Below are 17,019 nucleotides of genomic sequence, written 5' to 3' on the forward strand. Positions count from 1 at the left end.
GCACCAACTCCTCAAACAAGTTTCATCTAACGCTGAGCTCTTATATTTTCCCCATACTCTTCAACTCTATTTCTATCCAAAGAATTAGCCAATGCCCTCTTGAATACCTCAATAGAACCTGCCTCCTTCACATCTCCGGGCAATGCATTCCATCCCTGACCTACTCACATTAGTTCTCACATCACCCTTGCTTCTTTTGCATGTTACTTTAATTACATTACACCCTCGCATTCTTGTTCCTTTAACGAGCAGGAACAGCATCCCCCATTCTACTCTGCCCAGCCCGCTCATGATTTTGAAAACCACAATCAAATAGAATCATAGAGTCCTACAGCATGGAAACAGACCCTTCGGTCAACTCGCCCGTGCTGACCAAGTTTCCCAAACTAAACTAGTCCCACTTGCCTGCTTTTGGCCCATGTCCCTCTAAACCTTTCCTATTCATGTACCGGTCCAGTGTCTTTCAAATGCATTCACCACTTCTCCTGGCAGTTCATTCTACATATAAATCACCCTCTGTGTGAAAAGGTTGTCCATCAGCTCACTTTTAAATCTTTCTCCACTCGCCTTAAAAATATGCCCTCTCGGGAAAAGACCTTTGTATTCATCTTATCTGTGCCCCTCATGATTTTACAAACTTCTATAGGATCACCCCTCAACTTCCGACGCTCCAGTGGAAGATGTCTCATCCTATCCTTATAACTCAAACCCTCTAGTATCGACAACATCCTGGTAAATCTTTTCTGAACCTTTTCCAATTTAATCGTAGCCTTCCTGTAACAGGACAACCAGAACTGTACACAGTACTCCAAAAGTGGCCTCACCACTATCCTGTACAACCACAATATAATGACCCAAAGCCTATACTCAATGGCCTGAGCAATGAAGCCAAGTGTGCTAAATGCCTCCTTAATCACACTGAAAAACCTGTGACGCAAATTTCAAGGAAGTATTTACCTCAACTCAAACCAAATCAATTCCTTGAAACTTGTAAGAAAAGTCGTGCACGCAAAAAAACAGCAGAATCGTGCAAATCTTTCAGAAATTTGTGGTGTTTCCCCAATTCACGGTATATCTCTCCATCACCAGAAATGTATATATTAATAATAGCTTGCATACTTAAACTTTGCTGTATTTTTCCCAGCAATTCCTGGTTTAACATCGAAGTGACCTGCTCCTTCTCTATAGGTGAACTGTGTGAAGAGGTTGTGAACTACTGTGTTCCGAGCCATAACCCTTGCCAGCATGGCTCCAAATGTATCTCAAGGGACAGGAAGTACAAGTGAGTACAATGTTTTATCATTTAACCATCAGATGACTCAATCTATCAATTTCCTAAGCGTTAACAAAAAGTTAAATGTCTTCACTAATTTTTTTCACTATCCACTAATTTTCCAACCTGAGAAAAGAGAACTTGTACTTACATAACACTTATTGGCAAGACATGCCAATGTCCTTCTCTGTCAGTGAAATATTTTTGAACTATGAGCAAACAAAACAGTCAAATTGATCAACTAAAAGATGTACAAATAAGAGGTTGTGATGACGATGTGGCTGTAAGAGGTGTGTTTTGTCCTGGTTTCGATTAGACAGAGATTCGGCAACTGGTGAGCAGCAGTCTAGGAGAAGATAAACAACTTGTGAGGCCTTGGGTTGTTTTTTAGTAAGTCAGAACAATAGAAGCAGCCTGAGTGGGTGTGGTTATGCACTCACAGATCCAGGATTTTTAGTGTGCTTTCGACAGCTGTTGCAGGATTGGAAGGCAGTGAATCTCTCCTGCTGCTACACTCTCTCTCTGAATTGTCTTTTGATGTTCTTTCTTCCTGGATTGGAGTACTGCATGTGAGACAATCAGTTTTCTGAATTTGCCTTTTTGTCAAGAGGTGTGTTTATGGGATGTTACTATATTGGAACAGTTAAATAGTCACTGTATCTATTATTTAAATTTTCCAATTGAGTTAAGGTTTCCAACTTCTTTCTTTTGTTGTATTTTAACTGTAGCGTTTGAATAAATTGTTTTGCTTAACATCGAGTAGTTTGACCAATCAAATTGCATCTGGAACAGAGCATCTGACATTTACCTTTAAAATAAGAAAAAAATTGGGGTCTAGACTACCTTCTTAATATATTTTGATGGGGTCTGGTCTGGTCCATTGCACAAATGACGTAGATTTAAGATGACTATCCGAAGAGCCAGAGGTGAAATGAGGATTTTTATTTTGAGATGTTATATATGGAATGCAAAGGATGGAGGAAACAGTCTCAATGATAACTGTGCAAAAGGAAGGGGATCAATATTTGGGGAAAAAATAAGGAATGAGTCAGGGATTGTGACAAATTGGACAGCTCACTTAAAGAATTGTAGTAATAGTGACTGTATCTATTATTCTGTTAAGTTTTTCAATTGAGTTAAGTTATTCTAAGTTCCTCTTTCTTTAATTTGTTTTGATTTATCGTAGTCTACCTAAATACAGTGAAAAACTTTGTTTTGTGAGCTGTACAGGCAGATCGTAGCACATAAGGACAGATAGATCAAAGGGTGCTTAGACAGAGTGAGGCGTACAGGTTACACTGCACAGGAAATGCACAAAGCAAGATCAACATTATTTGAAGTTGGACAGTCCATTCATCAGTCTGATAAGCCCGAGAAGAAGCTATTTTTGAGCATGTGTTCAGGCTTCTTTATCTTCTGCCTGATGGAAGAGGTTGTAGGAGAGCATTACCGGGTTGCAATGGGTCTTTGACAATGTTGGGAGCTTTTCCGCGGCAATGAGAAGTGTAAATGGAGTCTATGGATGGAAGGTTGGCTTCAGTGATGGTCTGGGCTGTGCACACAACCTTCTGTAGTTTCTTGTGTTATAATTTAACTATAGTGTTTGAATAAATTGTGTTTTGCTTAATGTTGAGTAGTTTGACCACTTGAATTGCATCTAGAATATAGCACCTTGCATTTGCCTTTGAAAGAATAAATAGCTCGGGTCTGGGCTACATTCTTAATATATTTGAGGGGGTCTGGTCTGGTCCATTACAAGGTGTATATCTCAAGAATCTGTTTTCACATTGCCAGTGATTGAGGGAATAATGTTGGCCAGGGCTCCATAAAAACTCCGTCTTGTGGAATGCCATGGGAACTGGCAGACCTCAAATTAATCTTGCCAACAAAAGAGGTACCTGATTTTTTTTCTGAAAAAGGGTCTAAGCCCGAAACATCAGCCTTCCTGCTCCACTGATGCTGCTTGGCCTGCTGTGTTCATCCAGCTCTACACCTTGTTACCTGACATCTCGTTCAGTACACAGTACACAGTTGCCAAGGATAGCTTTCGCTCTGACTTATAGAGTCATAGAGTCATGCAGCACAGAAACTGACCCTTCGGTCCAACCAATCTGTGCTGAACATAATCGCAAACTAAACTAGCCCCATCTGCCTGCTCCTGGCCCATATCCATCCAAACCTTTCCAATTCATATACCTACCCAAATGTCTTTTAAACATTATAATTGTACCCACATCCACTACTTTCTCTGGAAGTTCAATCCACACACAAACCAACCTCTGTGTAAAAAAGTTGCCCCTCGTGTCTTCTTTTAAAACTTTCTCCTCTTACTTAAAACGGTGACCCTTAGTCTTGTAATCCCCCATTCTGGGGAAAGGACAACTACCATTAACTATATCAATACTCCACACTATTTTATAAACTTCTATCAGGTTGTCTCTCAACCTCCTACGCTCCAGTGAAAAAAGTCCCAGCCCATCCAGCCTTTCTTTATTAGCCAAACCTTCCATACCCGCAACATCCTGGTAAATGTCTTCTGCAGTCTCTCCAGTTTAATAATATCCTTTCTATAACTGGGTGACCAGAACTGGACACAGTATTCCAGAAGAGGCCTCACCAATGTCCTTTTCTGTCCCTAAGAAAGTATATTTCTTTTACTCTGCATTTTGCCATGACTGAGATCAGGAAGTTACACAGATATTGAGTTCCACTACACCATCTTTCTGAGACTGCAGCATGACTAATGCATGTTATCAGATCAGTGGAGGTGAAATTGAATGTGTGAGGGGATAAAACATCAACAATCATAGCTGTTCACTCTGATGATATTGAATATGGTAAAATATATTTTGCACCTCCACCAGATTTTTCCAATTTCTCTCCAATATTTTCAAATGAAGGGTACACACCAATTCCCAACTATCCAAACTCTTAATCTTGCATGTCCTTCTATCCAACCTCCCTAATATTATGTATTTTCCCAACTGAGGTGTCACATTGTAAGCAGTGTAGCCAGAAAATAGCCATTTGTCGAGAGGAACATTCAAGGAGTTCAAGCACACTTCCTATCAGGTTTTGTCCCTCCTCTGCCAAAGAGAAGACAATTCCTCTGGGATTGATTGAGAATGGGAAGTCAGAATAGTGCGTAAACAAGCTGATGCCCCACTTCTCAATGGTGCTATAGTATGGCCCTCCAATATCCGTCCTTCGGTAGGTCTCCCTTACAGGTCTCGGTCAATGATGCTTTGAGTCCCTTACGAGCATGACAGAGCAGCTCAGGATGGCTTTCCCTCCCAATCCACCTTCTCTCTCCATGGGAACATCTTCCTGGGCTGTAGTTCCGCAGATACTTCCAACACCAAATCCAACAGACCCTTCTTCTTGTATGTGCCTGGACAAGGAGTAAGAGGAGGTCATTTACGATGAACAGACCTGGATTTCTCTTTGACCTCAATGTTTACACAGAGATTTTCCATACGGGGACCACTTCATTACAATGCAGTGCGGTCTTGTGATAAGTGCGATGTGCTGTGGAGTTTCCCTTAGTCAGCAATGAAATTTTTCCAATCTTTCCCATTTCCAACAGATGTGAATGCTTGCCTGGATACACTGGTGAAAACTGCCAAACTGATCATGACGACTGTGTGGAAAACAAGTGTCGGCACGGCGCACGGTGTGTTGATGCCATTAACGGCTACACATGTGTCTGTCCCACTGGCTTCAGGTCAGTGATGAGGTTTTCTATTGAGAGAGAAACTAGACTTCAAGCTGTGTCAGATTTGTATTAAATCCTGTTTTCACAGAATCCCTACAGCGTGGAAACAGGCCACTCAGCCCATATCAACCCTCTGAAGGGCATCTCATCCAATCCCCGTAACCCTGCATTTCCCCGAGCTAATCCACCTAGCCTGTGCATCTCTGGACACTAACCCAATTTCCCATGGCTAATCCATCCTAACCTGCACATCTTTGGACTGTGGGCGGAAACCAAAGCACCTGGAGGAAACCCACGCAGACACAAAGAGAATGTGCAAACTCCACGCAGACACAAAGAGAATGTGCAAACTCCACACAGACAGTTACCCAACACTGGAATCAAACCTGGGTCCCTGGCGCTGTGAGGCAGCAGTGCTAACCACTGAGCCACTCTGTTGGGTTGGTTTCTTTTTCTGATGTCCTCATTCCTATTGAGGTCGAGATCAACCGGTGTCTATTCTACTGGCACGTGCTTTTGGGCATTGTTGGATAAATGATACTGGTCAGATCTCTGTCTTTTGCAATCTTAACTACACTAACCAATGTTTTATTCGTCTGCTTTTGAAGTATGTATGTGTGCATATTTTTACATGTGTTTCTATACAGGTTAGTTATATGTCTCTGTATGTGTATATAATCTATATAATGCATTTATGGATCTGTTTCTCTGTGTTTCTCTGTGTTTGTGTGTATGGATGTTTCTATTGTTTACCAAAAGTTGCTTCTTTCAGGACTTCTATAAGAAGATCGTTTTTCATGAGGTCAGGGGCTCTGACATTAACCATTGGCAAGAGTTAGGGAGGGTGTCAAAACCAGACTGAACAAGGACGCTTGAATTGGTCCATCATTTGATCAATATGTATTTGGAGTTGTATGCGGGATCCCCCAGGGCTCTCTCTTTCAGTGCCTGGGGTGAATTTGCCTCCAGCTGGATGTTTACCTGATTTGGCAATGCCTACGTTTCTCCCAGAACATGAACCAAAAGTTGATATTAATGTAATAGAGAATAATCCAACTGTGCCATTCTGTCATTACATTTTTTTAATTTCAATTGAAGTTTTCTGCAGCCAAATGTTTGCTCCTTTTCCTTTTCTCTCCGAATGACTTTTGTTCGTTGCTTTGGTCTGATTGTGGTAAAGGTGGGAACATGTTCTGATCCCAGATAGAGACTGTCATCACCACCAACATCCCTTCCCCATCCACCCCCCCCCCCACCCCCGCACCCCTCCTCCCTCCCCCCACAATCCCAACAAACCCATTTCCAATTACCAGGGAGGACTGGAACATAAGAAACAGGAGCAGGAGGCCATCTGGCCCTTTGATCCTGCTGCGCCATTCAATAAGATCATGGCTGATCTTTTCGTGGACTCAGTTCCATTTACCCATCCGCTCACCATAACCCTTAATTCCCTTACTATTCAAAAGTCTATCTACCTTTGCCTTAAAAACATTCAACAAGGTAGCCTCAACTGCCTCACTGGACAGGGAATTCCACACATTCACAACCCTTTGGGTGAAGACGTTCCTCCTCAGTTCAGCCCCAGATCTGCTCCCCCTTATTTTGAGGCAATGCCCCCTAGTTCTAGTTTCGTCCTACAGAGGGAATAACCTCTTTGCTTCTATCTTGTCTATTCCATTCGTAATTTTATATGATTCTGTAAGATGCACCCCTCATTCTTCTAAATTCCAATGAGTATACTACCAGTCCACTCCATCTCTCCTCATCATCCAACCCTCTCAACTCCAGAATCAACCTAGTGAACCTTCTCTGCACCCCCTCCAGTGCCAGTACATCCTTTCTCAAGTAAGGAGACCAAAACTGCACACAGTACTCCAGGTGTGGCCTCACCAGCACCTTATACAGCTGTAGCATAACCTCCCTGTTTTTAAACTCCATCCCTCTCGCAATGAAGGACAATATTCCATTTGCCTTCTTGCTGGACCTGAAAATCAGTCCAGATTTTATCGACTCTGTGCAGCAGCCCAACATGAGTGAATGGATCAAGAGCTGAATCACCATCCACTATCAATCTGTGCCACCGAGCAGTACAAAACCTCATGCATTCAATATCAATTATATCTGATCCACAGAGTAAAAGGGGCTTGCACCCGTGACGAAATCTTAGAAGTCGCAGACATATTTACAGCCTGCAATGAAGACTACCTGAATACCAAACAGAATGCTGTTATTTATTATTCTTAAGTGATATTATCTTGGATAGAAGCAACCAGTCATAAGGAAATCATCAGGGTTGGCAACATTGGATATTTGCAAGCTCTGGGATTTCTGATTTACTTGAAAATTAATTGATTTGCTGACATATTGCCCTATTTGAGTATGTGGTGAGGAGCCAAAATGCCAAGTTACATGGTCACAGTCTGAGCCCATAGACAGTGTTACTGGAAAATGTCCTTCACAATGATCAATAACAGCTGAGAAGAACAGATTCATCAAACAGACACTGTTTTACATGAGTGCTAAGCACTTGAAAGATAGCAGGCACGTGACAAGTAATAGATATCTCATCACTTCATGCAAAAACGTTATTCAGTTTCATAAATACTGGGACACCAGTTGTAAGAACCAAACTTGTGAACCACCAGAACTATCACCTAGACATTGTAAACAGTAGCCATCATTGCAACTAAAACAGAAATTGCTGGAAAAGCTCCGCAGGTCTGGCAGCATCTGTGGAGACAATTCAGCGTTAACATTTCAGTTCGAGTAATCCTTCCTCAGAACACCATTGATGCCTAGGAACCCCAATAGTTATCTTCAATGACCATGTCACTGCCTGGGCTGCCATCCTGTCTCTCAGAACAATGCGCAACTTATTGCTCAGCACATATGTGCATGTTTCCACTGTTTAGAATGGGATATGGAAGACTTCATTTATTGATCAAATCTTTCTCCAACTTTCTGCTTTTGGTTGCTGTCACATTTCTAATTCAACTCAGTCAGAAGTCACACCATACCAGCTTATAGTCCAACAGATTTATTTAAAATCACAAGCTTTCAGAGTGCTGTTCCTTCGTCAGGTGAAGTGGAGGGAGGTGCACAGGCATGGAATATATAAGCGGAGAGATAATGGAAAAATAGTTCCAGGTAATTAGAAGTATCAACAGATAAGTACAAATAGTCTAAGTAGAGTGTCAACAGGCTCACTAACAAGTCTTCACGGGTGATCAAGTGTCAAACGGTGAGCGTAAAGTGTCAACAGCTAAATAACAAGTGAAGGGATGACCTAGGAACTGATTAATTAAGGCAGAAAGATTAATTGCAAATAATCAAAAATAAGACGGTGTCAGAGACAAATCAGATGGCTGGAATAACAGGATAGGTATTGGAGTCGCATGACAAGGGTCTAACCAAAGTAACAAGTAATCGAAAACTGTGCAAACTAATTAAGGTAGAGAGATAATCACAAGTAAACATTGACTCATGCGCAGGTATTTGTGTCCCTACTTTTGTCTCTCCAGTGGGCTGTTCTGTGAGATCCACCCACCCATGGTCCTACCCCGTACCAGTCCCTGTGACAATTACAACTGCCAGAACGGGGCTCAGTGCATCGAGGTACACAACGAGCCTGTCTGCCAGTGTCTCGCTGGCTTTGCGGGGCAGCGGTGTGAGAAACTTGTCACCGTCAACTTCATCGGGAAGGATTCATATGTGGTGCTTCCAGCCTCCCAGGTTCGGCCGCAGGCAAATATCTCACTCCAGGTAGGAATTTCAGCAATGTGACAGAGAGATGGAAGAGCCAGGTCAATGAGAATTACAGATGCTGTACCTGAATTCAGAGTTGATGACTGTGTTTGTGTTCTTTGGAGCAGACCACACACCATAATAAGATTTAGTTGACTTGCAGGATTTAACAGCATTCCTGGCAAGTCATATTCAACGTGGAATCATTGGACAGGAATGTTAGGCTCCTGCAATAAGGCAACAAAAAAAACAAAATGCTGGAGAAACTCAGCAGGTCTGGCAGCACGTGTGGAGGGAGAAACACAGTCAGTGTTTCAAGTCCGACAACCTTTCTTCAGAACCCCTGCCAAAGGGTCACTGGATTCAGAATGTTTTTCTCCCTGTAGATGGTGCCAGACCTGCTGAGTTTCTCTAGCACTTTCTGGTCTTATTTTAGATCTCCAACATGTCTTTCTTTTGGTTCCCTGCAGGATTTACAAGGATGTTGCCAGGGTTGGAAGATTTGAGCCAGAGGGAGAGGCAGAATAGGCTGGGGCTATTTTCCCTGGACCATTGAGGCTGAGGGGTGACTTTATACAGGTTTATAAAATCATGAGGGGCATGGATAGGGTGAATAGCCAAGGATTTTTCCCCTGGGGTAGCAGAGTCTAAAACTAGAGGGCATAGGTTTAAGTTGAGAGAGGAAAGATTTAAAAAGGACCTAATGGGCAATTTTTTCATGCAGAGGATGGTGCGTGTGTGGAATGAGCTGCCAGAGGATGTGGTGGGGGCTGGTACAATCACAACATTTAAAAGACATCTCGATGGATACATGAATAGGAAGGTTTTAGATGCATATGGGCCAAATGCTGGCAAATGGGACTAGATCACTTTAGGATATCTGGTCGGCATGGACAAGTTGGACCAAAGGGTCTCTTTCTGTGCTGTAACACACTATGACTCAATGATTCTACTCAATGAGTGCTATCATTTTGTTTTGGCAGCTGATGTGGTTCAAAGTTAAAGACATTGACCATTCTAAGCCTGTGGAAAGCTACAACACAAAGTGATCTTATGCTGAGGAGAACATTAACCAGGATTGTTCACTGTCCCCAGGCTTCTCTGGAAACATCCATTCCAAATTTATTTAACTTTGCATTATCGGCTAGCCCTCTGATTGAAATAACTTCTGGGTCATTCAGTCTCACACATGGTTTTGCAAAGTAAATGGCCACAGGGCATGTGCTGGGGTGTAGTTTGTGACATATGCATCAGGCCTAGCTGTACCCAGTAATACAGAGATACTATACCTTTTGGGATTCAGCACAAGGAATATTAAACACCGAACTGAATGGCCACAATGACTTTAGTAATGGGAATAAAAACCTGCAGACTGTTTGGACAATGAACAAGTTGATAACAAAGAGGATTGATGCAAAAATAAATGGTGTCCATTTGCAAACACTTTAGAATTCATTCTGGGATTTTCTTCACATGTTTTGCTCATCAAGAGATTGTGTTACAGATGTGACTGCCAAATATATGTTACAATGTAGGAAGGCACCAGTCACCTTTTCCTGTTTAAAGTAGATAAGGTTTGAATACCAGATAAAGCCACAAAATGCTAAGGTTTTGACGGAACAAATTGAGCTTTACTGTGCAAAGTTAGAAATGTGAACCAAACTACTCTAACATCCAGAATTAACATGGGGATAATTATGAGTTAAAACAAAAACAGTGGTAGAACACTGCACAGAACACAGCAAATAGCACATATGATCAAGATGTCCCTGTGATCCTTAAACCCCAAATATTAATAACATTGTGTGTCACTGATCTCATTAAAACAGTCTCCTCTTTATAAGGGATTCCAACTCTTTAGGAGATACAGCCTTGAAACTCCCTCAGAATTCTCTCCCAACATGGATTGCTTCAAGAACCCCTAACATCTTGGTCATTTAATCACTTCTTCTGAGACAAAGTTCCCCAGGACCACAGAGACTGGCACAATTTCAGCATTTATCATGCATCCATCTTTATCAAGGGGCCACAGAATTTCTCTAAGCTCCAATCTTTCTACGCTGCATCAAGAAAATACTGGTTATGGGCTTCCTGTCAACTGCACTGCAATATCAATGACGCCAGGTCTTCTCATGAGCTCTAACCTGCTGAAATCAATTAATACCAGCACTTGTGCTGCCTGCAGCTATTTGTCCTGTGTAAGCAAATTCTCAGTTCCAAATTAGAACTAACTCCTCTCCCAGCAAACACCCAGATAAATTGAAACCACTGAACCTCATACAGCTCCATCCATCTCTATAATGACATAACCTGCTCTGAACTATCCTTAGCCTGACGCATGGTTTAAGTATCATCATTTACAATTTTTTCTTTTATCTAATGAAGTAATTGGGTCTTACAACCTTCCAGAGCTCATTGGATGTTTAGTTTTAATTCTCTGGACATTACTGCAAGCAGTGTAGACACCATTTCACAAGGCTGATTCTGATCCCACCTTTCTAGCATTTAACCTTTGTAAATGATTCAAACATTTTTTTTAACTCACTGGACTTCAAAGATATTCAGATGCATTTATCTCAGTTTCTATTGTTAAAATTTAATTCCTAAAAGCAAACATTAATGCACTAAAATGCATGAATCATGAACTAGATATTTGCAACAATGAGAACAAAGTATTATATTATGGTCTCAGTGTAAGCCAGAACTCCCTCTACGATAACCCTCACCATGGGATAAATGCAGAATAATTCCCTCTGTAATATCCCAGCAATCACCCCTAGGCCAGTTGCAATATGAGTTTGATATTAAATTAGGCTTCCTCGAACTTTCCCAGTTTAGGTGGATTATAGAGATTCCCAACAACCAGAATTATTGCCTGATATGTGGTGACATGTGATGTGGGTGGCACGGTGGCTCAGTGGTTGGCACTGCTGCCTCACAGCACCAGGGACCTGGGTTTGATTCCAGCCTCGGGTGACAGTCTGTGTGGAGTTTGCACATTCTCCCCATGTCTATGTATGTTTACCCCAGGTGCTCCACTTTCATCCACATTCCAAAGATTTGCGGGTTAGGTAGATTGGCCGTGCTAAATTGCCCGTTGTGTGCAGGGATATGCAGGCTAGGTGGGTTAGCCATGGCAAATGGAGGAATAGGGCAGGGGGGTAGGTCAATGTGGGGTGCTCTTTGGAGGGTCAGATGGGCTGAATGGCCTGCTTCTACACTGTAGGGATTCTATGAAATTCTATCCTGGGAAGGACATGATCAGAACACAAATAATAGGAACAATATACAGGCTACAAATGGGACAGAGATCCAAAGTAAAGAGTAAATTTCAGGAGATCTAATTAAATATTGTCTAACGTACCTTCCTCCTAGGTTGCCACTGACAAGGACAATGGTTTACTGCTATACAAAGGTGACAATGACCCCCTGGCTCTAGAACTCTACCAAGGACATGTTCGGCTGATATATGATGCTTCAAGCTATCCCCCTACCACTGTGTACAGGTGAGTCACTTTGTACTCATTGTGTGGCCGGGTGGCCAATCTCAGTTGGTCTAGAGAGGACAGAATAACTTTCAAGAGGCTTCTGGTTGGCAAGGTTAGGTCACAAAATAACGAGTGGCTTAGAAAGTGGTGTTGAATTTTACGCGACGTGGATGAAATAATGCTACTGTCCTCCCATCACCTCAGCCCCTGAGCACAAATGGCCAAATGCGCTGAGGGTTGAAGACATATTCGAGCGGCTGGGTCATGGATCTATGAATATGTCATTGAACGTGTGGAGTAAAAGGTTGGTTATTGCTTTACTGAGCGTGTGCATAAGTAACTATGCCATGGTGATATCAGTTCACCTGGAACTGGAGCCTGAGTCTCTAGGATTACGAAAGATGTTCTCGCTCTCAATACCTTGCATATAGTTAGAGTTAATAAATCCTGTTGATGTTCACTCACAGAGAATGTAGATCTCTTCATACAACAGAGGGCGAGCTGCCATGAGGATAAATGCAGGGAGCTGGTCTCACACTTCTTTTAAAATTAATTCATGGGGATGTGGGCGTCACTGGCTGTACCAGCAATTATTGCCCATCCCTCATTGCCCAGAGAAGATGGGGGTTAACCGCTTTCTTGAACCACTTCAGACCATAGGCCCGCAATGCCAATGGTGAGAGGGCTCTAGGATTTTGACCCAGCAACACTGATGGAACGGTGATGTATTTCCAAGTCAGTTTGGTGAGCGACTTGGAGGGGAACTTGCAGGTGGAGGTGTTCCATGTATCTGCTGCCCTTGTCCTTTTTAAATAATAGCGGTTCTGCTTTTGCAAGGTGGTATCTAAGGATCTTTGGTGAATTATTACAGTGTATCTTGCAGATGGCACATGCTGCCCCCACTGAGCGTCAGTGGTGGATGCTTGTGGATGTGGTGCCAGTTAAGCGGGCTGCTTTGTCCTGGATGGTATCGAGTTTCTTGAGTGTTGTTGGGGCTGCACCCATCCAGGCAAGTGGGGGAGTATTCCATCACACTCCTAACTTGTGTCTTGACAGTGGTGGACAGGCTTTGGGGAGGCAGGAGGTGAGTTACTTGCTGCAGGATTCCTGTTCTCTGGGCTCTCCATTCTACACAGCGGAGCTGAGAACACAGATGAAAGCAGCCTGTTGAAAGTATCACTGGGTTCTGACAGGCAGAAGAAAAGGCCTGGCGAGGTTAAGACTCCAGCAGATAATTGTGCAGATGTAACATTTTGAGATTATGCACCAATTGCATATAGTACACTTTGTCTTTCAAAAATACCTTCAAGTTACTAGCTGTTAAGGGGAAAGAATTGGGAAATATAGTAAATGAAATATTTGAGTAAAAATGGCATTTGCAACACTGTGCAGGCATGCCATTAATAGGAATTACCATAGGTTTCATCTCATTATACTAGAGCTGCCTCAAAGGTGACAGTTTTTGTGGAACCCTGCCCTCATCTGTCAATTTGTAAATGTCATGATGACAGCAATCTGGTCCCTGATCAGATGGCTTTCAAAGATTGTCCACATCTATAAAAGCTGAGCGCAGAATAAAAGCAGCAAGAGTTCTAATTACATTATATTGATAAAGAAGGAGGCCGTCACTCACAGTGACATCTCATTAACATAAGATTAATGCCGTCCTACCTGTGTTGAACCCTCGCTGCTGAAATTAATTCCATTGGTTAATGCGCTACCCTTTCATTAAATGTCACACTGTTATCTTGTTAGCTCAGCAAGAGAGATGGTGCAAGATTTAACTATCTGCATCAAATTAAATCAGAACTAGTAAGAAAAGCAATCGGACTTTGGATCCCCTTAAGCTTGGAAATAAGTCTTGAAAACACAACACCCAGATGGCTAATCGAGGAAAGCTTCTCATTAAATTAGGGCGCCCAGTTTCCTAAGAGAAACAAAAAAGTCATTCTGAAATTCAGTAAAGGTTTGCGTACATTCTTGAAGAACTGTGCATGACAGATAGTAAATCATTCCTTGCACAGGATCAGATGATGTTCTGTACCTTTCTTCAGCATCACCTCAGCTTTCCCATAGTCTCGGATAGTAGTCTGTTTCATTGTCTCCCATGTTGCATTCCAAACTAATGTTCCCTTCTCCCAGGTAGCATCTTAAAAGGACAGTACCTTTCCTCTGTCATCATTTTTGTCTGCTTCATGTCAGTTCTTATCCACTCAGAACCTGGCTCTCATTAAATGTTATTTTCTGTTCATTTATTCGCTGGAAGAGGCCAGCACATATTGCCCATCCCCAGTTGCTATGGAGGAAATGATTTTATTGATTTGATTTGATCCGGTCCACTTGGGAAATTAGGGAGACAGATCCCCAGGATTTTGGTTCAGCGACACTGAAGGAACGGCGATGTATTTCCAAGTCAGGATGTGCGTTTGGAGGGGAGCTTTTCAGTCTGTGGCTTTCCCATGTATGTGCTACCCTTGCCATTCTGGACTGTTGTAGTGTTTAGTTTGGAAATTGCTGTCTGAGTAGCCTTGATGAATTTCTGTCGTGCATTTGTGGACAGTACACACTGTTGCTGCTGTGGTGGAGGGAGTGGACACTTATGGATGTGGTGCCAGTCAAGTGGGCTGCTTTGTTCTGGATGGTCGAGTGTTGTGGGAGCTGCACTCATCCAGGGCAAGTGGGGAATATTCCGCCACATTCCTGACTTGTGCCTTGGAGATGGTGGGCAGGCTTTGGAGATGAGCTATGCCGTCAAATCCAAAGTGGGCTGCACCAGTTCTATCCTTACATTAGACAACAAACATTTTGTTGGAAATAAAAGACTGTTCAATTCCAGAGAAACAGTCAGGGGGGAGCAAGATTTTTGAAGTTAATCATAATGGCTAAGACAAAGGACTGAGAGGTGACCTGAGTTTGGAGTCTCTGGGGTCAGACTTATACCAGCAAGGTGGCTTGCTTGAGTGGCGAAATTTCCCAATCTCAGCAGCCTCACCTCGGGTTTAAGGATGCTGGTGACACTCATTTCTTGCCATGGTGAGGCCCTCTGATCCTGGAACCAAATCCTCAGTTGTCATTTCAGTGCAGTGCCAAAGCTGGTTCGAAGGCCCATCTCTGTTCTCCAGTACTTTTCATAGAATCCCTACAGTGTGGAAACAGGCCATTCGGCCCAACAAGTCCACACTGACCCTCCAAAGAGCATCCCACCCAGCAGCACCGCCCCCCCCAATCCCTGCAACCCTGCACCTACCATGGCTAATCCACCTAATCTACACATCCCTGAACACTATGGGCAATTTAGCATGGCCAATCCACCCTAACCTGCACATCTTCGGACTGTGGGAGGAAACCGGAGCACCTGGAGTAAACCCACACAGACACGGGGAGAATGTGCAGACTCCACACAGACAGTCGCCCGAGGGTGGGATCAAACCCAGGTCCCTGGCGCTGTGAGGCAGCAGTGCTAACCACTGAGCCGCCGTGCCATGAAGTCAGGTGCTCATCTGTGAATTACCATTGCCATAGGCCAAGGCTACATTTAATATTTTAATATTAATTTTGATATTATCTTTTAATATTAGAATACTCACCTAACTCTACGATAGCGTGTTGCATCTGAAAAGCGGGAAGACTCAAACACAAGCCCACAGCTTCAAAGGAAACAATCATTTTCATTTAATCCAAAACCCCGGTGGGTTTGTGGCTGTTGGATTGAATTTAGCTGCATGTTCTGTGAAAAGTCAGTCGCTCGAAAGGTTTAAACAGCAGATCTAGCTGCTCAACTGAGCAGGATACACAGTTTGGTGCCTGTAGCTGTCATTATGTCAAGGCGAATGCCATGAAATAAAGACACAAAATATTGGTCGACTCCCTTCATCCAGTGCCAAGCCACTGTCTCTGTCTGTCTGAGAACACCGAGATTTACCATCAGTTCCTACAAGGCACCCCATCCAAACAAGACAGTGGAACCTTTAAGCTGTCCATGGGAATTAAAAATTCCGTGCCTTAAGAAAAGAGGAACTTCAGTCAGAATTCTCATGTGTTTTTGAGAAAAGGGAGGCTATATTTAAAGCAATCCTTGCATTTCTCCACCAGCCTTTCTCTCGGCGTTTCTTTTTTAAGGATCATTTTGACAGGGAGATGTCGACTTCTCTGGGGCCTCCTGTGTTTTTCTTTTAATATAGTAGTTAACTTGGCTGCCTTTCCTCGTGATCTATCTCCCATATCTGTGCGCTGCTGTAAATATCACTGCAGTCAAATGGCAGGGTTCTGCAGTTAAGTTGGAATACTGCAGCTCCCCCAGGGTGTCACATCTCACAGGACATGACAAGTTTCAGGTCTGTTTCCGATAGGCTCTAGTGTCCAGCAGCGCCGTCCACTGACATAGATTGTCTCATGCAGTCAGGAATTTGGCAGCTCTGCATGGAAACTGAAAGTTCATAACCCGATGGAATTACAAAAGAATCCCCTGCGGTGATCAGAATGGGATGCAGCGGCTTTGTGCACGTTGTCGCTTCCGATCTCTCGAAGCAGATATTTGGTGAGGTGATGCCAGTCATGAGGAGGTGTTAACTGCTTTGTTTCACATGCAGCTGTGCGGTTGCCGCTTCTCAGGACTTGTCGACAGCACTTCCCACACTTGTAACCTCCACCCCATCACCTCCAAATCTCCCTCGCAGCCACGCCCACAACCCTCACTCAGAACAGAGATTACCATTCTTCCACTAAGATGACAAGGTGTAGAGCTGGATGAACACAGCAGGCCAAGCAGCATCAGAGGAGCAGGAAGGCTGACGTTTCGG

The 17,019-nt window shown here is 43.2% G+C and overlaps 1 protein-coding gene across 1 annotated transcript in view; it reads left to right on the plus strand.

Annotated features, from left to right (window-relative positions):
* LOC109911258 (slit homolog 3 protein-like) overlaps nt 1-17,019 on the plus strand; it is a 614,108-nt gene that overhangs the window by 571,429 nt on the left and 25,660 nt on the right. Inside the window, exons 29-32 of the mRNA XM_048603610.1 lie at nt 1,189-1,282; nt 4,860-4,997; nt 8,510-8,750; nt 12,108-12,238. Coding sequence (XP_048459567.1) covers nt 1,189-1,282; nt 4,860-4,997; nt 8,510-8,750; nt 12,108-12,238 — 604 coding nt within the window. The remainder of the gene's footprint in view (nt 1-1,188; nt 1,283-4,859; nt 4,998-8,509; nt 8,751-12,107; nt 12,239-17,019) is intronic.

The sequence above is a fragment of the Rhincodon typus genome, chromosome 12, assembly GCF_021869965.1.
Source record: "Rhincodon typus isolate 14 chromosome 12, sRhiTyp1.1, whole genome shotgun sequence".
Taxonomy (NCBI): domain Eukaryota; kingdom Metazoa; phylum Chordata; class Chondrichthyes; order Orectolobiformes; family Rhincodontidae; genus Rhincodon; species Rhincodon typus.